The 25,709-nt window shown below is 29.3% G+C and overlaps 1 protein-coding gene across 3 annotated transcripts; it reads left to right on the forward strand.

Annotated features, from left to right (window-relative positions):
• The first annotated feature begins 345 nt into the window (after window positions 1–345).
• Window positions 346–9,853, forward strand: LOC100568970 (PHD finger protein 14-like). Of its 3 annotated transcripts, none has more exons than XM_003240104.4 (18): window positions 346–730; window positions 2,274–2,435; window positions 2,523–2,659; window positions 2,725–2,842; window positions 2,900–3,028; window positions 3,096–3,333; window positions 4,246–4,350; window positions 4,586–4,764; window positions 4,826–4,997; window positions 5,065–5,197; window positions 5,283–5,439; window positions 5,873–6,035; window positions 6,093–6,231; window positions 6,301–6,352; window positions 6,519–6,685; window positions 6,740–6,945; window positions 7,729–7,837; window positions 9,561–9,853. In XM_003240104.4, coding segments are annotated over exons 1-18 (2,382 nt in total). In that variant the 5' UTR covers window positions 346–729; the 3' UTR covers window positions 9,576–9,853. The 3 variants fall into 3 exon arrangements, with proteins under 3 accessions (XP_003240152.1, XP_016656123.1, XP_016656120.1); XM_016800634.2 differs by having other exon boundaries at window positions 6,307–6,352; XM_016800631.2 differs by lacking the exon at window positions 346–730 and adding an exon at window positions 761–1,030.
• The last annotated feature ends 15,856 nt before the right edge of the window (window positions 9,854–25,709 follow it).

Here is a 25,709-nt window from a genome sequence, read left to right on the forward strand (position 1 = left end):
TCTTACTCTTATACGACTCACGCGCATTGACGGCCGGGCGGAATGGCATCATGCGCTGTCCATTAGTTTGTGGCGAACACGATGCGTATCAAAAAGTTGCCGGCTACCAGCAGTTGTTTCGTCGTGATCACTGATTTTATAGCAATATCGTACAACGACTGGATAGCCGTCCTTGTACTGTGACCAATGTCGAAATCGGCCGCCGTTTACAGAACGGGCAATGTTTACGTTTATTTTACATTGATTTATATATATACATATATATATATATTATCTCCACACAATATTACGTGCCTACCGAGATAATATTATTTTGCAAACACTGCCCGCTTTGTAAATGGCGGTCGACTTCGATGACAAGGAGGACGCGGCCGTCCGCGGTGGTTGTATACTATACGGTCACGATCGAACGTTCGTCCGTCTACAACCACTGTGGATACCGCGAACGCGGTATATAGACGCGACCGAGCCCGGCGGTTGCCGGGCGTCGGATCGTTAAAACGACGGAAACGTTTTCTTCCGGCCCGACGATCGTCGGCTTATCACGGGAAGAACGGCCGGCGACGCGCAACCGCGATAACAGCTCCGCCGCCGCCGACGACGGAAGCCGGCCGGCGCCATTTTTCGCGTTTCGACGACGCTCTGCCGTTCGCACGTTCCGAGACCCGGACGACTGTTTCGCCGTTTGCCGATTTCGCACGTGCGGATAACGCTCACTCCGTTCTCACCAGTAAGTACCTATCGTATCGTTTTGTTTACGGACTCGTTGTGTCCAATCGCATTGTCGTTCGTCCCGATGTCGACTGGACGCGCACCGTACGAATGTAAACCGGGGCGGCCCCTACGCGATCAACAATAATATTATCGCACGATAATAACTTGATGTCTCGCGATGTCGTTGACGGTCTAGTGTTATGGATATTCAAGCATCGTACCATAATAATATATCGATGATATCTAAAATGGATGGAAATTTATTGCACGAAATCCATTATTATTGATCGTCTGGGGACCGCTTAAGGACCGAAAAGTTAGTTTACCATTTTGCACACACTGCACCGGCGTACGGGTTCGAATCCTGTACCTAAAGAGAAATCTTATTTACCTCCACCGCACACAGAGCATGTCATTATCAGTTATTAAGTTTTTAGTTATTAAAACAAATTATACACCTACACGACGGCAAAGACGTCGTTATACTCAATTTTAGTTTTTTTTTTTTTTTTTATCTTATTGTGAGAACATTGCGAAATCGTATCATCAGTCATTATTACAGCCTGTAGAGGCTTTGTATGTGACCGGGTTGAATACCTTCTCTAAACGTACACTTAATTCAAGACCAACTCTATAATTTGTTTTTACTAATACCATGTAAAAACCGTTAAGCAAAAAATAAAAGGATGATTCCCTCCTCCACGGTTCTGTCATTAATCTTAGGTAAAACCCTAACCGCAATAAAACCCTGCGTTTGCTATTCATCGCATACCAATTTAGTATTCCTACTTGTATGGTCGTTATTATTTGCATGTTTTGTGGACTTCTTGTTTTATAATAAAATTATTAGTTGTAGGTATTCATTTTTGGTTGTGATGTCATTACTTTTTCCACTACTTTTTCTTTGGCTTTTCTTTAGCTACATTATTTGTTGTTCTGTAAATATGTTATATTTAATTTCTGTTATATCTGTCTTTGGCCCCAGTAATATTATCGTTCAAAAGAATTCAATTTGTGTTGAAAGCTTAAAGAGGATGTCAGCGCACTATTTTTTTTCTCTCTCTGGCCCAGGTATATCATCACTCATCAGTATCTTGTACTATAATATTTTTAAAATTCTAAAATCACATGGATTGGATACGGTTTGTCTTACACTTGTCTTTAATTAATGTTGCATACTAATATGACAGGTTGATAACTGTTTAGGTACTATTAACTTTTATATTATGTTTTAATTACATTATTCAATATACTGACAAATCAAAAAAAAATTATATATATTATAATAAAGTAAATATAGTAAATATAGATGTTTATATAATAATATTAAGTACTAGGATTGATTTGGTTAAGTTTATATTGCCTGTAAATACTTTTTATAGCTTTCAAAAATTCAAATGCACTTGTCTTATAAATATTATAATAATACAATCTTGATTTTTTAATTCTCTGTGTAATTTAGTATATTAGTATATAACTAACACTAAGATCTTAGAAACTGAAAGCTGAGGTAATACATTAAACATTTTAAATTTTAAATTAATTTATATTCATTATAGTGGATCGTGGACCCAATAAAAGAAGAATCAAACCTCCCGATAACCCGGAATTATTGTTAGATTATTTTAGTGAAAGTTCATCCGATAGTGATTTCCATATTGAAGATCACTATGTTGATAGTGAATCGGATTCGGGAGATTCAAGTTTCATTATTGCTGATGGTATGTTGTCTGTTTGAAAAAAAATTGATTTTACAAAGTAATATCCTGTTTTTTAAATTACATGTACATTTTTAAACATTTAAATAGACACATATACTTCAAAAGATTGTGATAATCAAGAAGAAACTAAAAAAGATGATGAAAACAATGTTGGATGTAGTAATGGTAATGAGACTCCTGATTGTACAGGTATCTTCATGCCCATTGAAGATAATACTATCAAGGTAATACCTGTAACTGAGTTTTACATAATCAACTTACTATTCAAAATTAACTTATAATTTTTCAGGTGAATTTAGGAGAAATAGTAGAAAACATTCGTATTTGCAGTATTTGCTTAGGTGATGCCAGTGATGATGTGAATGAATTAATAGATTGTGATGAATGTGCTATATCAGTTCATGAAAGTAAATATCTAATAATAATATAATCATAGTAAATAACATAACATATTTTACTTTTAGGTTGTTATGGTGTTCACGATTCTGGAAGTGTAAATTCATCTATTTCATCATGTTCTACGGAACCATGGTTTTGTGAAGCTTGTAAAGCAGGAATTGAAAATCCTACTTGTGAATTATGTCCTAATTTCGGTTTGTAAAATAAATATTGTATAAACTATACGTCTACAACTTTTAAATGAATACAATGTTTTTATAGGTGGGATATTCAAGGAGACAGATTGTGGTAAATGGGTACATTTAGTATGTGCTCTGTATATACCTGGTATATGTTTTGGTGAAGTTACAACTCTCAGTAGACTTGAGTTGTTTAAAAATACTACACCTCAATGGGGAAATAAAAGTTGTACATTGTGTAAGGATTTCAGATTTAGTAGCACTGGAATGACTATTTCATGTGATGCTGGGATGTGCCGAACTAGTTTTCATGTTACATGGTATGATAAATACATATAATCGCAAATTAGACTCTTTAATTCATCATATTTTCACTATAGCTTAACACATTCAAACAAACATACACCACAACCACTATAACACTTCTAACAAACTGTTAAAATGTGTTATATTGTCATAGTTATTAGATTCCGAAATAGAAAAAAAAAAATCATTTTACAATATTGACCAGGTGTGCCCTTTTTCAACTCGAGTGCCGCATTCAAAATTTATATTTATACTGCGGGCCGTATATATGGGTTCATGATGATAAAATATACAATGATATAATATTATATCATATCAACTTGAACTTATTTATTTAAAAACAACTAATCATTTAAATGATTTACAGAAAGAAATCACAGATAAAAAACAAATTTAATACATTTTTGTTGGTCCCTTCCTGACTTACCGAAAATAAAAGTATTATCAATTTACATTATTTTCTTCTACTTACATTTGTGAACAAACATTGTCCCGTATGAATTACGCAAAATGTTCAGTAAGATTTTGTTTGACTGATGAACACTTACATTCCTTATTAAGAATTAGCGTTGCACATTTTATTCCAAATATTGAGACCGGTTAGAAAAAAACAGGCCAACATTTCACACTAATTTCTATTAAATATTCTAATATCTAATATATTTTTATCATTAAAATTAATAATCTTAAGATATTTTGTAATTCTTAAAAGCTTATCATAATAACATTTTTTTAATTATAATGATAATTTTTATTTATATCTTTAAAAATGTCCTTATTTTATAAAATGATCCTGGGCCACTTGAAATACTTCCATGGGCAGCAGGTTCGGCACGCCTGCTCTTGACTATATTATGTATTATGTACATAAAATAATCTATTTATGTGAAATGTAGTATTTACAAGTATTTCTTAATATTAATTAGTGCTCAACGAGAAGGCGGATTATCAGATTCAACAGATCCAGAAACTGACCAAACAGATCCATTTTATGCTCATTGCAAGTTGCATGTAGACAAAATAATAGTAAAGTTAGTATAATTATCTTTTAAAATGTTTGGTATTTTAGTATTTTTTTAAAATTATGTTTTCTAATTATAAAAAAAAAAAAATGAATTATAACAATTCTTTATTCAGAAATTTCTAAGTCTTTTTGTAATTATTAATTAATCTTAATATTAATAAAATATATTGTTTTATTAATTAATATGTTCTTTTTTGAATTTCTATAATAATTTCTATACTTATATATTTTTTATTTTTTAGGAAAAGGAAAAGAAATTGGGAAATCCTTCAATTAAGAACAAAGCAAATGAAATTAAAGCGTGAACAACAGTCTTCAGAAAAATCACTGTCTTGGCAACGTAATCAGCGATGGCTTAAAAAATTACAATCTAAGTATGATCAGATGAAAAAAATCAGCAAACCACTAATAACAGAATCAAGTAAGTAACTCATTATTCTTAACTTTGATCAAGTTATGTACATACTTAATTTTTTTCTTAGCATTTAAATCAAAAGTTCCTCGTTCCATTACAACATCAGCTTCATCATGTCGAGCACTTTGGTCAAAAGCAGACTTAATGGGCATAAATATGACGGCTCAAGAGACTATTGAAGGACAAATAAAAGAATTGCGTAATGTACCAAAAAAATGGAATATACCGCCTGCGTTTAGGTTTGATATTATTACTGATTTATATTTTTTCTTTGTTGATATAAATATTTCTAATTATAATTTTTAGTTTGGAATTTGTGAGTTATTTTACGGATAGAAATTTAAGGTTGACAGATCTGAAAAAGCAGCTAAAGCATTTTACTGAGCAAAACAACATACTCCGTGATAAACAAAAAATTGTGCAAGAAAAATACAATCAAGTAATACAATATTATTTAATAACATACCTACATCAAGTAATACAATATATATTTCCTATATTTTAAATCACATATTATTTTGTAGGATTCCAAAAATAATGAAATTCTAAAAAAAAAACATTTGGAACTTGAAAATATTATTAGAGTATACCATAATATAATAAATTCATGCAATCCCAATGCTAATATCATAGATGTAGATATACTTACTAGAGAAGTTCAAAACGATCATAATTCTTTTAGTGAGTTTTATTTATATTACTTTTAAATATACTAACCCTTCATTTGTAAACAAATTTTGGATATCTGTTATATTCTATTTTTATAAATTTAATTAATTTTTTATTTTATTTTACATTACTTTACAACCCGAGGTACAGTTTTCAAAAGATATTGGAACAATATAACAAACATACATTAAATATAACATTTAAGTATTATTACACATAATATTATAAAGGCTATATGACTTTTTTATCATTTGTATTTACTAACACTAACAGTTCAAATCCTACTCTTGCTTTTTTAAAGCAGGTATTGGATTCTAAATGATACATAATGATAATTTAAATACCTATTACAGGTATTAAATCTATTATGATGTTTCAAGTCCATTATGTCATAATATGGGTTATATTATGGTATATAATTAAACTCTAATATTCGGTTTTTCAGATAGTGCGGCTGCACTAGGTTTGTATAATAAATGTGGTATTTGTAGTCAAACAAATGATCAACATTTGCTGGCAAAATGTGATACATGCTTCTTATACTATCATTTGCGTTGTTTAACTCCACCACTGAGTAGAATGCCCAAGAAAACAAAATTATGTGGATGGTAAATTAAACTATTGAATATTTCAGGAAAAATGTATTAAAAGATATTATTTTACAGGCAATGCAGTGAGTGTGAAAATCCCGATCCCAATTCTGAACAACAATTAGAAGATCCAAATGCTCCTAGAAATTCAAGGTATAGCGGAAAAGGACGATCTATATCAGATAGCCATAGATCTTCATCTATTGCTAATGATGTAAGTATTAAGTTTTTAATGAAATCAAACTTTTCTAAATTAAATTAAAAATGTATGAAAACATAATAGTTACAGGAGTTAAATTTTTCATCAAAACAGAATGAAATGTCTGATGCATCAAGTAAGTTATTTAAGAGTTAAGATTAAATTATGATGGTTTATCCAAATGTGTTACAAAATGTATGTGAAACATTTTAATATAAGCTTACTGCAACGCTTTAATAATTATTTAACACGTTAAATTTATAATCTTATAAATGTTATTGTTTACCTTAAACATTTTTCAGAGAAAAAAAAACATGAACAGCACAAGGACAAATGTTCTTCAGAATTAAAAACAAAACGAGATAAGTCTCGCAAACGAAAACATAAACGTCATAGAGATTATTCAGAATTGAAGCCAACTAATAACCATCTAGCTAATGAACCACCCCAACATGCAATTAAGCTTTTTGTAAGTTTTGATAACTAAAAGAATTCCAGAATAATTTAACAGTTTTGTATTTAGATTAAATCCATACCAAGTGCTAGCGGGGTAAAGACAACATCACAATTAGTCATTGGGCCACAAACAGATAATACACATCAAACATCTATAACTAAACCAGAAAAGTGTGTGGCACCAATTAAAATCAAAAAGACATTGACAGATATTAAATTAACTGCTGTTTGCTCTACTTGTAAAGATACTGGGACAACAGACATAATGGTTCAGTAAGTTTAATTGTAGTAGTTTATTTGTAGCTATAATATGACGAAAAGAAATGATTATATTATTTATAATTTTAAATTTAGTAAAAATTGTAATGTAATGTAAAGTAGGTATATAGTTGTATTAAGAGTACGTGGTATTCGCTGTAATGTCTCCGTTTAAATAAATTATGAGCATTTTAAAATATTAATATTTTATATACTCATAACTCCCTTAAAAACTAAAATATTGTAAAAAACCAACTAGACAACACAGATGATGTTCTTACCTAAAAGTTTGATAACAGAAAATTCACTCTTATCAATTATCAAAACTAAACAACACACTATTGAAACTAGCAAATGAAAATTTGGGATGTCGTACGCAAGTAAGACTGAAACTACACGTCCTCTTAATTGTTCATATTTTTAAAAAGACTACCAATTGTATTCGTCTTTTAGTTTCTACACAATATTATGAATCGCAATCATTCTGCCAAGCTAAAATTTTTGTGAAAACTAATATTAGTATATGGTAGGGTAATTTTATTATAATTGAGTTATACGGAAATCTTTATTTTATGTTTTCTATATTTTAGTTGTTTGTTTTTAGCATTTTTCTGTCAAATGTAAAACATAATATTAATTTATGCTAAAAACATCTTTAAAATGATTAGTGTGTTTAAATTATAAGTATCACCTAATTGTTGAGACAAATTTATCTCATTATAAAATCTAAATAAAAAAAGAAGTTATAATATTATAAATAATCAAATTTTAAATTTATTTAATATTACATTTTTACAGGTGTGAAGATTGCAGTGAATATTTCCATTTTAGCTGTCTTGATCCCCCAGTGAAAAAAACACCAAAAGTGTGTGGTTACTCGTGGCACTGTCAAGACTGTGATCCAACGGTATATACATTATTTATTTAAGTATAGCATTAGTCATTACGTAGGTATACATTCTATTTTAAATAAGAATAAACCAGTTGCTAAATGGAAACTGATCTTAGTTTCAATTTGCATAAAATAAATGTAATAATAAAAGTTGCAGTGTACGTAAAGTTACTGTACTGATTATGATGACAAAATATGTTAAACTAAGTATATCCGATTATAATTGATCTGATCATACTATGTCGATTGATTTATTCTTATTAAAAACTATATATTATAATAAGTCTTGGGCTCAGAACATCATGTATCTGCATATTTATTATATAACAATTACATAAGAATTACCCATATAAAAGATTTTTTAATGGATATCTACATATTTGTATTCACATACTTTATTGTTTTTTAATGTGTTGTGTATCATTTTGATATACGGACAAATAATATTATTAATATACTGGGTAAGATAACACTATACATACGCGTACAAAGTAGGGACTGTCCACGTTGTATATTGTACTCAGCGATCGAATCGCCAGTCAGGTTTATCGTTTCACAATAAACGTTATACTATTTATTACTTTGGTTGTTGTTTCGTTTTAATATTAAGTGTACAACAAATTGGCAACAAAGATGGGATCCAATTTAATTAAAAATAAAAATTAAACGCTTATCAGTTCTCAAATTATCGGATTTTTACCAATACTTGTTACAGCCTTGCTGATTTTTATAATTTTTAAAATTATACAATTAACATTTTTATTAGTTTATAATTAATATATCATTTTATAAATTGTTTTTTCATAAGTAAGGATACGCATACTATCAATCATAAACACAAGCCGCAACTGATTTAATTACTTACATATAGAATAAGAATACATTTTTTAAGTCAATAATATAGTTAAATATTAGGCATAAATAAAGCAGACATAATTTGCATGTTTGTTATTGTTATACATATAGCTTTTAGTACTATATTAGTGGTGGTTGTATAAAATATTAACTATTATACTTAATTTAAAAGTGTAAGTATCAAATTTTTCTAAACTTTTTTATTTTTATTTTAGTTTTTATAGAAAAAAATCTTGTACATTTCTATTTCTAATCATAACTTGGGCTTAAATTGATGGGACTAGGAGGTCTAGTGAGTGGCTGAGGGTTTTTTTTTAAATAACCCAACAAATTAACAAATTTTGAAACTGAATATTTATATAGTAATTTTTTATATTTTGAACTTTATTAAATGTATATATTTTATTATATTCGTAAATTCGAGTGGTCGTTCATATTTCGGTGTGAAGTTTCTGATAATGTACACCCGTATTTCTCCACTCGAAATACGACAACAGGATAAATAGTAGATGTGACTGCAAATGTTAACTGAAAATCGTATGTATCCCAAGCTTCATTATTCCCAACAATGTATTAACTAAGTCTTAGTAATTAGCATTAAAATAATTAAAATAAAAAATTGTACGGTTTTTTCTTGGGAGGGGGGGGGGGTGTCTGTGGTTGTACTATAATATACTTGAAAGTAGTCCATGACCAAGAAAAGATTAAAAACCTACGGTCTAAATACTAAAAATTCAAATTTTTTAAATTAATTCTAAGCCATGATACCTTGTATAATCTATGATGTAATACAATAATTGTGTATTGAATACTTGGCAGATATCAATAATAGAAATTAGGATATAAACTTCAATTTAACTAATTTTTTTAATTATTTTTATAGGACAGTGACTACTAACCATAAACATATTTGGAAGCAAATTTCTACTACATATCATTCATTCTACCATCAATGAACTTAAATTATTATTTATACTCAAAATGGTTTTATAATTATTACTACCATTGTATTTGTTATTTTTTTTATCCCACATGATTAATATTATATCTTTTTTTTTTATTATTATTTAATAATAATTAAGTTTATATAATCTCTGTGTTATTAATGTAACTTCTACATTGTATTATATCTTTAAATTTAGGTTTTTCAAATAAAACAAATTAACAAAATGTGAAGCTGAGTTGTGATGTATTATGTCTAGTAGATTCTAAAAATAATATAGATATTTATACTTACAATACTGTTTTAAATTATCTTTGAAGTGGGAGACTATTAATTTCCTTTTTAAACTGTCGTTACACGTATACAAGCCATGTAATATATTCCTATCTAATATTTTTATGATGGTGGTTTAGGGGAGCGCATAAAATGTTTTACTTTCCTAATGTAATAATAATAAAATGTAAAACTATAAGTTTATTTGATTGGCTTACAGTGAATAAAAGATTTGTTTATAATGAACTTTTTTTATTTTTAATAATTATTTGCAATTTAACACATAAAAATTATATTAAACATTTAGATATTTGCATATTATTTGCAACAATATAGACGTATGTATAAACAATTATGTCCAAATATATATAGGAATATAATCTGACTGGACAGATAGGTATGTATAGGCAGTGATGTATTGCTAAAAAAAAATGTTGGTCTTTTTCTTACGCGCATAAAGGGAAAAATGGTAAAAAATTAATCGTTGTAAAAAAAAATGTATTTCTGTAAGTAGTGGATTTATGCCATATCGACAACGTGGTTTTTTCTAGGTAGGGCCAATAGGAAAAATTGTTTACATATAACACTACAACAGCTCACAGGTAATAATACCTACAGCACATCAACAATGTGTCAATGAATTAAGGGGCCTCGTTTTTTCAAAAACTACGTAGTACGTATTTCCAATTTCAATGACTTTAAGTGGTACACAGTTCTAATGATACTTGAATGTTACTCAACAATTTTAAATTAATCATTACTAATATTACAATATTAATAAATTGTTTTACCTTTAATGTAAAATTAAAAAAGTAGGCATTTGATAAGTATTTAAATATATTTTGTACCTACTTGTAATGCAATCTATTATATCAATATACAATTTTAAAAGTATTTTTTATAATATTGATAATTTTTAATAACACGGTTTCGTGGACTATTAGGTTCAGACAGGACAAGAAGAATTAACTTTTAGATAGCCAGGTAGGTACCTACGATTCTTTTCAGCTCATGATACAACGTGACCAAATGATTATGTTTAAGTTTGGTTCAGTGACTACTCTTCCTGGTCAGCTGACCCCACAACTGTCCGGCCCATCTCTTGTTGTGCAAATTAATAGGATTGCAAACGAACGGGTTTTAATGAGTTCAAAATGGGCAATTTTCAAATTGTATGCACGCGGGTCTTGTAAATGTGTGCAATTTATTGTGTAAATAAAATAGCAAAACGCTCTCGCACGCGCACCACAAAGTCACCACCTCGGCGTTGTTAGCGTGAACGGTTAACAATTTATGCTAATTTGTATGTACATTTAGTCGATCTTACCGATGGACATGGATAACGCGATAAGAATTCTGAAAACTGATTTGAATTCGTTATTACGTGTACTTGAAATGGATCGGGACACATTTTAAGATACCGTCTATTTAAATTAATTTTCAAATAATCAACTTTTAAAATTTCGTAAATTATAGATATTAAAAAAAAAAAGGAAAAATAACAAATATTTTTCAAGTGCAAATTTTAGCTTCTATAATCATAACTTTGATAATCGGGCTTTGTTCCAAGTTACTGATTACTGATAATGGCAGCAATTTCGTTAAGGCTTACAAATGTTTGGAGTTAAGCTACAAAACATCAATATAGTAGAAGTAGAAGACCTACATTTGGTCGATAACGATAACTCGGAGTCAGATTTAGAATCAAATGAAAATTATATGTTTGAAAATGTCGTAGGTCATACGATAGAAATCGAAAATACCTATATTGCCTGTACATTTTAGATGTTTTGCTCATACGCTTAATTTATGTGATACTACGGACATAAATAAAGTAATAAAAAGTTCTGTTGAATTGTCTTTAATACACGACCAAGTAATTAAAAAATGTAATATTCTTTGGAAATTAGCCGGGCGGCCAAAATCGGCTGAAGTAATTCAAAATGTATTAGGACATACACTAAGTAGACCCGGAGAAACGCGATGGAATAGTTTATACGACTCACTTCGACAAATATTAAGCATTAAAAATAATATTTTAAATTTAAACAGAATTCTAGAAATAAATAACAAAAATTGTTTACGGGAACAAGACTTTAATTACATCGAAGAACACTTAAAGTGTACAGCTCCAATTTCGGAAGCGTTAGATATAATGCAAGGTGAGGTAAATACATATTATGGTGTAGTACTACCATGTCTATTAGCGTTGAGAAGAAAAATCGAAATATTAGCAAACCCTGACCATAATACTTGGACATACTATAAATCTATAGTCAATGCATTATTAGAAAGTATTGAGAAGAGATTTGGAAATTATTTAAATTTTACTTCGCCTGAATCTCTTAATGCTGCTATAGCAGCATTGTCTTATCCACGTTTTAAAAAACGTTGGCTGACATGCGTTGAAACGGAATTTCATGACAGGCTCATATGAATTTTCAAAAAAACAGCCGATGAAATATTTATTGAAAAAAGTACAAATTTAGAATTAGAAAAATCACCTAAAAATCAAACAACTGATGACTTTTTTGACTTTGGATCTTCTACTTAGACGTTAACCGGAATACCAAAATCAGAACTAGAAGTTTTACATTACTTCGCTGATGAAGAAAATGACCTTCAACATCTAAACAAATATCCAACTATCAAACAAGTATTTATTCGTTATAATACTCCACTTCCGTCATAAGCTCCTGTAGAAAGACTCTTTTCATTTGCTACAATGACGAATCAACCAAAAAGCCATAAACTATCGGATCATTTATTTGAAAAACGTGTTGTGTTAAAGGAAAATGTATTATAAAAATGTTTCAAATTCTAAATTACTATGAATATCATATATTATCATTATTTTTATTAACATCATTGAATTATTATAATGATTGTTACTAAATAATATATACTTATTATTATACCTAATTAAATTAAGCTTATTATTTGAATTATATTGTTATCATCATCATATTATTTATTTACATTTACAATAATTTTGTTATGAAAAATAATTTTGTTTCTAAAATGCTTAGTTTTTTATAATTGTTAATTTTGTTATCATGTGTCAAATGTATTACTGTAAAATTAATTGTATACTTAATTTGTATTCTTAAATTAGATATAAAATATAATAATCATAGAAAAAATAATAAAGATTAATCATGATTACAAATTAATACATTTTGTAATCGTAATCAATACTATGATTAAATTATTACTTTAATCATTTAAAATTATTTTTAATTGCGATTAACGATTACATTAATTTTTATAGCGATTAACGATTATAAAATGTAACCGTAATCATTAATCATTAATCAGATTACAATTTGCCCTACACTGGTTCCAACCTACAAAATTTTGTCTTCTTTTAAATAAATAAAAAAAAACGTAACCCAACTATTCTAAAGGGCGCGTGAGTTTCCCCTGTCAAGGTCCACACACACTGCATTAGTCCGGACACAGTTTACCTCCAACGCGACAGCACCACCAAGACAAAAAAAATTTTACCGCCACCGCTGCAGTGTGTGGGTACTGGGCAGGTACTTTGAGATATGTTTTTGCACTAAAAACGCACCGGCTCTGACGCCTTAAATTGGCCACAATTTATCTACCCGCTTCGTATAAAATTTTTATTTACATATTACTACCCGGAGATTGGCCCCCAAATGAAATCTATATTTATAGAGTAAAGCCGGAGATTGGGCCATATATATTTATAAATGTGTGGCATATAAATATACGAATATGATATAGCGTTTATTAACTAATAATCAATATTTTTTTTCTAATATCAAATTTAAAAGGGGTACAGTCATTCAGCATTTAAGCTCAATAATTGAAATTTATGAGTTGATTTATGAGAAAATTTAATGAATCATTTATAAAAAAAATTACCTACCTCTGCGATGTCATATGATTATTGTTATTATCATTATTGTGATGGATGGTGAATGGTTATAGCATATGTTCCGTTATAAGCACGTGTGATTAGTAGGTACCTTCCTATTTATAATATAAACGTATTATTATATGTATACGTGTCATATACTATTGCAGTGATCCATAATATTACATACACTCCTACAATACTCCATATAGGTAATACACCTATCATAATATTATTACCTATTTTCAATTCGGGGTTTCCGTAAGTAGCCCATTTAGTTGTCATATATTTTGACAGTTTGTCACAGATTTTTTGAATGGTAATGCACCCCAACAAAAGAATGCAGAGTAACTTGAATGTCAAAGAGGACGTCACACTCGCACGCAGGCGAAATTTCAACTTTTGGCTTGGGGGGCTGAATATATTCAAGGCAAGCAGACTATTGCAATATACCTATAGCGTATTATTAAAATTGTACGTTCTACGTTTTTTGGGGGGGCTACGGCTAAGTTTGGGGGGAAGCTTAGTACCCCCCCCCCCACCCCCAATTTACGCCTATGCACTCGCATATGTTGTCTCTGTCTTACACACGTAGGTACGACATAGACAAAACGCTTTTGCGCAGTCTGAATAATAACTAGCTCAATGTTTTGGTGTTAGAATGAAAACACCTACTGCGAAATTAAAATATGACAAATTTAAATTTCAAAAAGTCAAAGGTATTTTAAAAATGTTGAAATTTTTTCTATTTCTAAACGATATGGTGAACGTTATATTGGGTAAAATGGAAAAAACTTAACGATTCGGCCTCAGAAGTATTGTCACAATTCAATTTTATCACGGAGGCAACTCGTCATGCGGGTGTGACGTCCTCTTAAGATAAATGAAATATGTTTAAATTTAGAAACACTTGCTAAAAAGGGTGATATATCAGGTACCTATATTATGGTATATTATAATGATTTATCGGGCAATTTACCTATAGGTAGTGAATTTTTTTCGGATAAACATAATTACGAGTAAGAATAAAATAATAATTGAAACAAAATAACGTAATGGTATGTGTTAAGGTCGAGAGGCATACAGTTTAGTAGGTACGCGCGCTGGGATATCGAGTTCTTTGCAAGCACCACTAATACCTAGGAACGTAAAATAATAATATAAAACAGCTGGATGTGTAGTGGTGTAGACTAATAGGCGAACATTGGGGGAGGGGGTGCTCGAGAGGCTATAAGCTCCCAGAAGTTCAAAGTACAGGTCTTCGCCCCCTGGCCCTCAACGTTTTAAAGTGACTAAATACACAATAATATTGTTATAAATTATAATATTGTAAAATGCATTTTCAATAACTGAATTAAAAAATAAATTATAAAACAATATTCTGTGATAAAAATTAAGTAAATTAGATTCGTAAGCTTTTACAAACTTACCATCATAACTTGGAGCGATCGTGATTAATGTAATATTAACAATAAAAACAGTATATTAACACTAAAAAAACACTGACGATTCTTGCCTGAGAATTATAATAAAAACACCGTTTACCGCGGCAACGTTTGACGACGACTATACCGCGGACCAGTACGTAGGTATACTATTATACTATAAGCCACTAAGAGGTGAATAATTTACCATACATTATAAGTTATAACACACATACAATCTCAAATCCCCGGTAATACTCCAAAAAACGATTTCTTTTACATTCCACTAAACCGTGACAATTTCGGAAGAAATTCTCCTCTAATGTCCATATTTAATAATTATCATTAATTTCGTACTTTGAAACATTCATCATTTTCATTTACGTTTAACGCATAAATGTTTATTATTCCAGTTGTACGTATATTTATTATATCAAATTACTTTTTTTGTATAACTTAGTTGATATTGTTATAAAAGCCGACTGGCGTTAATTAATAATAAAAAAACAAAAATTAATGAAATATTACAGGTATGATATAGGTACCTATTATATCAAATAAATTATGCCTCTTTAAGTAATAATAAATTAATGTTATTGTAATATATTATGTTTCTATACTCAAATAAAAACACAGAATAACAACTAATACCGACGGTCCGGTATGGTGTGTGGGGTGACCCTGTATACATTCTACATATATACATACGCTCAAAGGTGGACAAGTTAATGAAAATAATCAACTCAAGTTAAGTTCAGTTAAGAGGACACAAGATCGATAAGTTAAAAGTTAACAGTTAACAAATTATAAATTTAACTCGATAAGTTAAAACTTAAAAGTTAATATAGAAAATCATATTAACTTAACTCAGTTTAAAAAAAATTTATCTATTTTTTTTTTAAAATTAGTATGTAAATCACATAAAGAGTGAATGTGTCCTTCTAGTTTCTAATTTATAAATTATAAAAAACAATTTTATTGAACTTTTATCATAGTGTACACTGTATACCCTTTTACTTTTCTATTATTTACTAATTTAAACTATACTTATCTCAAATTAATAATTTAACAAATATATTTCTTTATATCATAATATAGCAATTGAATAATAAAAGTTATATAACATTACAACATAATAATTGTCAGTTTATAATTTAAAATGATTAATTTTTTAAAAACATTTATAATTGCAACTCGCATAATATATAATTTACAACTTAATAAAATATATGAGTATACACAAAATTATGTTATCAAGAAAAAGAACAGAAATTTTTGTGTTTTTGTATTGGATTATTTTTAATTTATACTGACATAGTAGTATTTACGTATAAACGAAAAATTTCAAAATGTTTTTAACTTGATGGATTTTTTCAAAATCAACTGAGAAAAGCTAAGTTATTTCAACTGTAAATTAAGCTAGTTAAGTTCATGAGTTGATTAGAAAATAAACTAACTAGTTAAGTTAAAAAGTTAAAAAAAAATCAACTTTTTAACTAGTTATTAACGCCACCTTTGCATGCGCTTTAGGCATATAGCTATACGCATCCCTTATACACACACAGCAACACATAAAATATAATATTATACATCTCTACGGTCAAGAAATTCGGTAAAAACAACACAATAAATTACCAGTGGTACCTAATCATATCACCTATTAATCGATGCACATCAGAAGAAGGGATCACACCAAAATCATATTATATTATAAGGACCATAATATGGAATCGACTCGTCGTCAGTGTTGTGCCAAAAAAGTTTCAATACACATTGTCTACGCCTGTCTTTCACACAAGAGGATCCAATGCACAACGTCCAGTATATGCACTCCGGCAATATTTTTTCCATTCAAAGCTAGTGCGTTTATATATGTATGTACCTATATTGAGTTATTCCAGCATTCGGCATGACTGTCTAAGTTGATTATTTTGTATTATCTGACAAATTCGCCTTGTTAATTAGGGCGGGTCCGTTTCCTCCAAAAACGAGATACCGTTTTCCTCCACTGTCCATTTTCCACCACAAAAAAAAGGTCGGTTTCTATTTTTCTCCGAATTATTTTGGACTGTAATTTTTTCTATTTTCCTCCAATATTATAGCCAGTGTTGTAGTATTACGTTCCGTCTTATAAACATGCAGAGTAAAGCTATGATCACATTTTGCGCTTATCGGTTGACGATTGGGTACACTCTGGTATCGGCTATCTACATCAGCTATCGATTAAGCCTAATAAATATACGCACATATAACATTCGGGCATATACGTATACACTTATTTATGTTATATTGTGTATCAGTTGTCACTTATTATTATGATTACACACAAAACGTTTGTTAATTCGTGATGGTTACAAATATTTTTTAGCGTATGAGTTAAAATCTGGATTATCGCGTTGGCGACGTTGCTTGACTATAGTATACTTGTATACTTGTTAAGCAGTTATATTATACACTAATAAAACTGATGAAATAGTAGCCGACGAATTACACAAAAATATACGCATCCAAATCATTTGCCATCACCAAAAAAAAAATATAAATCGATTTTTTTTGCTATGCATAAATTATTTGTATTAACTATTTCATTATTTATTGGAGGAAAATGGACAGTGGAGGAAAATGGTATCTCGTTTTTGGAGGGAAATGGCTACGGCCGTTAATTATTTTTTCACCTAACTATTTACTCTTTGAAATAATTTAAGATTCTGTGACTATCATCGTATCATAGGCCAGTTATAGTGTTATTACACAGTTACGCAATTATCTATTTAGAATATAGATAAGTATATTAATAAGTGCTCATCAACATAAATTACATTTGGTTGGCGAATTGACTATAATGCACTATTGTTACGAATGTAGGGATTTCTAAGAGCTGTGCTTAGAATATAAGTATAATAATAAGTGCTTACTAACTCGAATTACATTCGGTTGGCTAATTGACCATAATATTATGTACTCTTGCTACGGATGTAGGGATTTTGAAAGCATACGATAATAGCCACTTCCCAAATCATAGATTACAAATTCATATAATATTAGTGTTCGAATCACATCGATATTATACGTAGAACTAAACAAAAAATATCTCTTAATATACTAAGTGTTAAATATACAAATCAAGACACGTAATATACCTACATAATATATATAGATACGCCGCAGTGACTTCGAGCATCGAACTGAACCCCGTATCCACGAGTACGACTACATACTCAGGTAAATTAATTATAATATTTAGAGTAGTAGATTGATTATACGTATAGGTATATTCTTTAAACTAAAGATATAACATCACTAATCAACGTTAAATAATATCAGAACACCGATGACATAATAGGTACCCATAATAATATAATATAACACTCCCATTTTTAATATATAATTCTAACTTTTTTCCTATTTATTATTACCTCTTTCCATTCCCCTGTACCTTTTGGTATTTTTAATCTACCACAGTATCAACATACTAGGTATAAACAAACTGTCAACAACAAGAGTCTATTGATATATGCAATGTTTTTAATATGATGTCAGCTAACCATACTGGAAATGACAGCTCTGTCAGAAAGTGTCCATCTACCACAAGACAGTAACACGCAAATCCACACTATAGTGTTATTGTTGTATTAGATTTAAATGATAAATACGGTGAAACTTCCATTTAAACAAAATATTTTTGAGAACCAAACCAAATTAATAATTATAGTAAAATTTATTTAATACTGTAATCTGTTACACAAATGTTTTTTTGTTGCATATGATAGATAGTTAATAATATAGATTATTCGTTGTACGTCATACAATTCCCAAGATATAATTTTGATAAAATAAACAATAAGTGCTCAGTGAATAGAACGAACCATATGTCTTAAATTGTTAATATTGAATTGGAATGCCATATCAACATTTTTCAAATTTAATTTCTAAAGTCTGGATTTTTTTGACTCTTCTTTCTTGCCACTTGCCATTAGCCCTTATCACAAAGCTGTCTTTATCAAAATACATTGTTTCATTCCAGAAAATAATTTCTTACAAAACATACTTCATAATCTAAGACAATACCCAGTATCCGATAAAGTAAAACTTTATCTCGCTCCCCTTATCCGTGTTGTTGTGATACACACGTACCTATAATATACAGGGCCGTATTTAGGGGGCAGCTACAGGGTACTGTTGCCCCGGGCGTCCAATTTTTGACACATTTAGGGGGGTGGCCAGGCGCCGGTGTATATTATATGGATAACATTTTTTTTGGTAAGAATTTGCTTGAGTACCTATACTTGGATTTTTTACATTGCATGACTATGATACATCCATTTGACGTCATTTACTCATTTTGTCAATCAATGATAACTATTAATTGTTGTAATTTCTTTTAGGCTAAAATGCACTTAACCGCGCTCCTTACGAATTTAAAATTTAAAAGACATGTTTTTCAACGCTGATTTCGAAACTGTTTAAATTCTTTTGCGAAAACCATTATTTTGGAAGTTATAGCTATCCAAAGTTTGCGATTTTACGTTTAAAGGATTGCGCGTAACACTACATTAATGCTGCGCGGAGGAACTCGTGTATAATATAGGTATAATAAATATATAGTATAATATACTTACAAGTATGGCTTTTCAAAAAGATTGTTTAATTCTGAAGGCTACCCAAGGTGGTTTTACACAGAAAATCGGGGAACGTTTTCGAATTTTTTGTTCGAGTATATTATGTGCTTTTTAACAACCTGCTTTAATTCCAAGGCCTGTCCAAGGTGGTTTTACAAAACAAATCGAGGCATATTTTTGTTTTTTTTGTTAAAAATTTTATGGTGCTGCGCGTGGCAGTTAAGTAGCGTTACACGCATGCGCATAAACGTAAAATCGCAAACTTTGGATGGCTATAACATCCAAAATTTTGAAATTCATGAGGGGCATGGTAAAGTGCATTTGTTCCTTTTTTTATAGTGTACAATTTTATGTTGTTATACGTTTTGACAGTAATTAAAATAATGCATCATCGTGGTCTGTTTTTAATAAAATGTTCATAAATAAATAACTATAACCAAACGATTAAAAAACGGATTAATTATTTTTTTTTTTTGGGGGGGGGGGGGGGTACAAATATTGTTGACCCATGGCACAAAAATTGTAAATACGGCCCTGATAATATATTTACATATTGAATACATCGTTCGTTTATAATTGAGTTCAAATATTACATTTTTTAATGTGCAAATTAGATTAAATAGTAAATAAGTGGGCAAGTGGGTGTCGCTCTGCTGTGCAGTAAGTTACAAGTGGGTCACTGTAACGGATGGTGTTAAATTTGAATTCAATGATACAATATCATTGCATAAGAAAAATGATTCTGAGCGAACACAGTCAGTAAGCCTATGACATTACTAAGTATATTTGATGATATTATTGCAAATTAAGTAATTTATACATAAAATATTTACGTGGAACTTCCTTTTAAATTTTTAATCCTCAGCTATAAAAGTTGAACATTTTATACAATTTTTAACTACAAAATAATTATTAAATTTTAAATTTGATACATGTTGTCAAAATTCGATCTTTAAATGCTTACAAAAAATTGTGCCTATGTCTTTTTAATATTTTTCAATTGCTATTGTAAAAATATATCAGGAGCTTTGCAATAAATTTTCACTCTTTTTTACCCAAGAAATACAATTTTATTGATATTTATAGAAGAAAAAACTAAAAAATTGAAAACTGCAATGCCCGTAAACAGTTCAACGAGAGTCAAAATATTTTCAAAATTTTATGCTGTATAGAGAATGCTAATATAAACATCGAGTCAAAATTGCATGTACCTACTATGTACCGTTAATTTGTTTTAGAGTTGCATCAAAAACCAAAATAGATTTTCTCGAAAACATTATTTGCGTATAAAAATTCCCATTTTTTTTTACTTTTTACTCCCTAAAGTACCTGCAACTAGATTCACTTTACTATAAGACTAGATGCTGTTGAAGAAAATCCAAGCATTTTTACTGTTCTAAAAGGTGATGACAGACACAAAAAAAAATTAAAAAATTAATAAAAACACACATCATTGTAAAAGCAATACATTCATCATTCCACTCAGAATCTAAAACTGAAAACTGACAATGCCCGAGAACAGCTCAAAAAGAGTCAAAATATTTTTAAAATTGTATGGTGTATATAGAAAATGAAAATATAAACATTCAGTGAAACTTTCATGTGTCTACAGTTATTCGTTTTTGAATTAAAACAATATAACAAAATTGCTACATGAAAAATCGAGTGAATATCCAATATTGTAAAAATTTGAATTTCAAATGCTCATAAAAATTTAATTTGATTTGCTTGTAAACATTTTTTGTTTATAAAGGTAAACAAACTTATGAGTAATTATTGTATTACATTTTCAAATCTTAGATTTAAAAATAAAAATTTTTATGAATTCACAACTCAAAATAATTTGCTAATTTTCGTGATTTTTACGTGTATCGTCAACATTTGAACTTTAAATGCTTATAAAAAAAAACTGTGACTTAGGATTTTTAATAATTTTTAAATGTCATTGTAACAATATACTAGGAACAATATACTGCCTTGTATTAAATTTTCAAGCTTTTTTATCCAACAAATAAAATTTTATTAATATTTTTAGAAAAAAAACTAAAAAAAAATGGAAAATGAAAATGTCCGTAAAGAGCTCAAACTAAATCAAAATATTTTGAAAATTTTATGGTGTATAGAAAATGCTTAGATAAACATTCAGTCAAAATTTCATGTATCTACGGTCATTTTTTTAAAAATAAAAAAAAAAATAAAAAAAAACACACATCATTGTAAAATCAATACATTCATCGTTCCACTCAGAATCTAAAAGTTTTACTATTTTATTACTGCCGCGACATCATAAATACATTATACAACATGTTATTTGAAAATAATAGGTAATTTCATTACAATTTAAAAAGCAGGTCAGTGGATGTCGCTCTGCTATACAGTAGGTTACAGGTGGGTCACTGTATAGAGGGTCGTATTAAATTTGAATTCAATTATATCATAATATGATTGTATACGAAAACGATTCTCAGCGAAGATTTTGTCAGTCTGGATCTTTTTTATTTTAATATACCCTGTAAGTAAAATTAATATTATAATATTGTTTTTTTTTTGTTCGTTTCTGTGGTGACAAACAAATCCTATTTTTAGCGGTTTTAGGTAATTTGTTGATGGTTTTTTCCCGTGGCTTTAAAAACTATTGACAAATTTAATACAATCCATTATACAGTGACCAACTTTTAACCTATTGTTCAGCAGAGTGACAATCACTTCCTTGATTTTGAGAGATTTTCCAATGCTTTATTTCTCTTCCCGAAAACCAGGTGATTTGACTTGCGACATTTATACCATGCACCAAAGATATATTAGGTATATTAGATATATTAGATACATTAGGTTTACCTCAGGTATTAAATTTTCAAAATATTTTATATCTATTTGTTCTAGTACCAAAAAAATACGTACTTAGGTACTGATCTAATTTTAAATTTAATTAATAACTATATACTGCGAAATTATTATTTTTACCCTCGTAAAATAACGCACTTGTAGTTTGTATTCGACAAAACCAATGGTTATTTTCTAAAAAACTAAATAATAAACTTGCACGCAATAATATTTTTTGCGATCATAAAATTATATCTATAACTCTAGCACACACTATTCGAGGAGATCTAGGAAAGATTGTCGAATATATTTCATAACAAGATAGCTCATCAAAAACAAATCGAAAACAATTAATTCTTCAATAACATGTAACGAGCTGTGACTACGTAATCAATTAATATATTTAAATACGCCAGCTAGTGGCATGCATTAATAGGAAAAATATATCTAATTGCTACAAAAAACCCCGGCGGCGTGCATAGGTGAACATAATAGTAATAATACAAAGGTACCGCACGACGCGCTACGGAACACGTGATAGGTATTCCATGATAGATATGAATATTCTGGGGAAACCTAATCGCTGAGCAGTACAAAAATTATGGTTTTGAACAAAATAATATAATCCAGAAATAGTATGATTATTTGAATGACGTCCGAAATGACCTCAGGTGTATGCGGCACGTATACCATTTTTATACTAAAAGTGCCATAGTAGGGATTTAATAGAATTACCCGACGAGATACGTCGATGGACAAGTGTCCATCAGACGAGCAGCCAGCCTTCAATCGAACAGACATCTACTTCAAATACGCAGTCACATCTCGTTTACAATAATTTAAACAAAGTGAACTTAGAAATTATTATAACATTATTATACTGAATTCAAATAAACTACAAATTATTATTACTACTTCGGCTTGGTCATTCCAGTTTACATCCTACTTTGCAACTGTTGGCGGTGGCCCGTTACAATATTGGCGCTGCGGACAGGATAATCTCAAGGGATACTTAGAAGATTACGAGGACAAATACAAATTTTTTCGAAATTTTTAGAAAAAAAAATTAGAAACTTCTCCATCTTCCCAAGTCAACCAAAGGAGGAAATCTATCACTGGATCACCGTTGGGAGCATGATCATCTTCCAACAACTTCGAGACATACCTGCACAAAGTAACTATCCACTTGTTCAACTTTAAATTAAATAATAAATTTAAAAAAATAAGTTAAATAAAAATAAATGTTCTAACAACTTGTTCTTAACAATTGGAATAAAATAAAATAAATATTTTAGTGAATAGATATTTTAATTTTATTTTTCCAATTGATTAAATGATTGATTAATTATTTAATAGTTATAAATAAATAGTTGAATTTATTTAGGTTGAACAATTTAAAATTTTACGTAGTGTAATTGAATTTAGGCGTGTTTTTATAATAATAACTTTGAGAATTATTATTAAATATTTTATTAAAGGCCAAGAAGTAAGTCCTTATATTTTGTGAATTTTATTGAGACCATTGATGTCTGTGTTTTGAGATTTTTATTTTTAAAAGCCGAGAAGTAAGTCCTTATATTTGTTGAATTATTTAAGACGTTGATGTCAGTGTTGAATTTATTTTATAGGCCGTATGTAAGTCCTTCCGTGTGTTTTTTGAATTATTACGACAGTTGAAGTCGATTTTATTGAATTTGATAGGCTGAATAGTAAGTGCTAATATTTGTGAATTTATTTGAAGACAGTGAGTCTATATATTTGAATTTTATTTTGTAAGGCCGAATTAAGTACTCGAGTGAAAAAAAAAAATAATAATTAAGGAAACTATTTTAAGTTTAAGTTCAAATTTAAATCGTATTAATTTAATTAATTTAATTTAATCTATATAGTAGACAATTTAGGAAAAAATTATATTACTAATTAATTTACTTTAAATAAACAATTCAATAAATACATTTGGTTTGAATTATTGAAGCAACCGGATTAGTTTTAGATAACTAATAACAGCAGTTATTAATTATTTAATTGTTATTTGTTTGCTTGTTTATTTTAATCATTATTTATTTATTAATTGTTTACTTATACATATTATTGTTATTATATATTTAAAGAAATATTATTCACGAATCAGTTTTACGTACGATTTTACGAACCTTTAACCAATATTATTTGGTCTGGGTTACAACGGGTTGATCGCTTGTTTTTGCACATATTATTCTTTGTGAATCTGATAATAAGCCATTTGTTTATATTCGACATCAAATTATATATGTATAATTAACCGACGGAAGGGCGAGACATATTACGATAAATTGTATTGAAATATTTAACAAGTATTCCTCCTTTACTTTTTATTAGTTTTTCTGCAAAAATTAAAGGGTCGATTAACGTGTTTTGACTTGTCGCAATTGGTGGATTTGTTGACCATTCTATTTCATACTGTTTTATTCATTTTTATTTTTTTGTTTTGAACCCTATAGGATGGTTTATCACATCCACGTCTGATTACGAAGTATTACTTCATATTACGAAGCAATATTCCAGGTTTCTTTTATTGGTTTTGCGTAAAATCAAGAGAATTCATTTAATTTTAATTTAACCTATTATATTCTGTCTTATTATATTATTAAAATATGTGTGCAAATAAAATTAATTTTATCTTATTTCTTTTTCTCTTCACTTTTATCTTTCTGTTCTTAACTGTCAAATCTGAACAACTGGAATTACATTCTCACGTCGTACATAAAGAAGGTAATGGTATTACTAAGCGTAGCCTAGTAGATGCGATTGCCACTTCCGCAATCGATCCTTGCTCTGCAGTTTGTATTCTCCCAATGTGTAGTATGTACTGCCTCTATACCCAGTATATCAAGCAAAAGAAAAAACTCTGCGACAGCATTTCATATGTTGAAGTTGAATTTGGCATGTCTACTGCTGCTAATGCTGGAAGTATTTTCATGACGATAGGATCATGTACCCCAATTTGTTAACGTATTTGTTAACACCGGTAGCATTTTCTATAAATCTTATGGTATCTATGGTCTCTACAATAAAATTGAATGAG

Source organism: Acyrthosiphon pisum, chromosome X (genome assembly GCF_005508785.2).
Source record: "Acyrthosiphon pisum isolate AL4f chromosome X, pea_aphid_22Mar2018_4r6ur, whole genome shotgun sequence".
NCBI classification, from domain to species: Eukaryota; Metazoa; Arthropoda; class Insecta; order Hemiptera; family Aphididae; genus Acyrthosiphon; species Acyrthosiphon pisum.

Excerpts from the sequence above, each read along its gene's own strand:
- LOC100568970 (XM_003240104.4), top strand. Across the intron at positions 2,436-2,522 it reads AAGTTTCATTATTGCTGATG|ACACATATACTTCAAAAGAT; the intron begins GTATGTTGTCTG and ends ACATTTAAATAG. Across the intron at positions 3,029-3,095 it reads TGAATTATGTCCTAATTTCG|GTGGGATATTCAAGGAGACA; the intron begins GTTTGTAAAATA and ends ATGTTTTTATAG.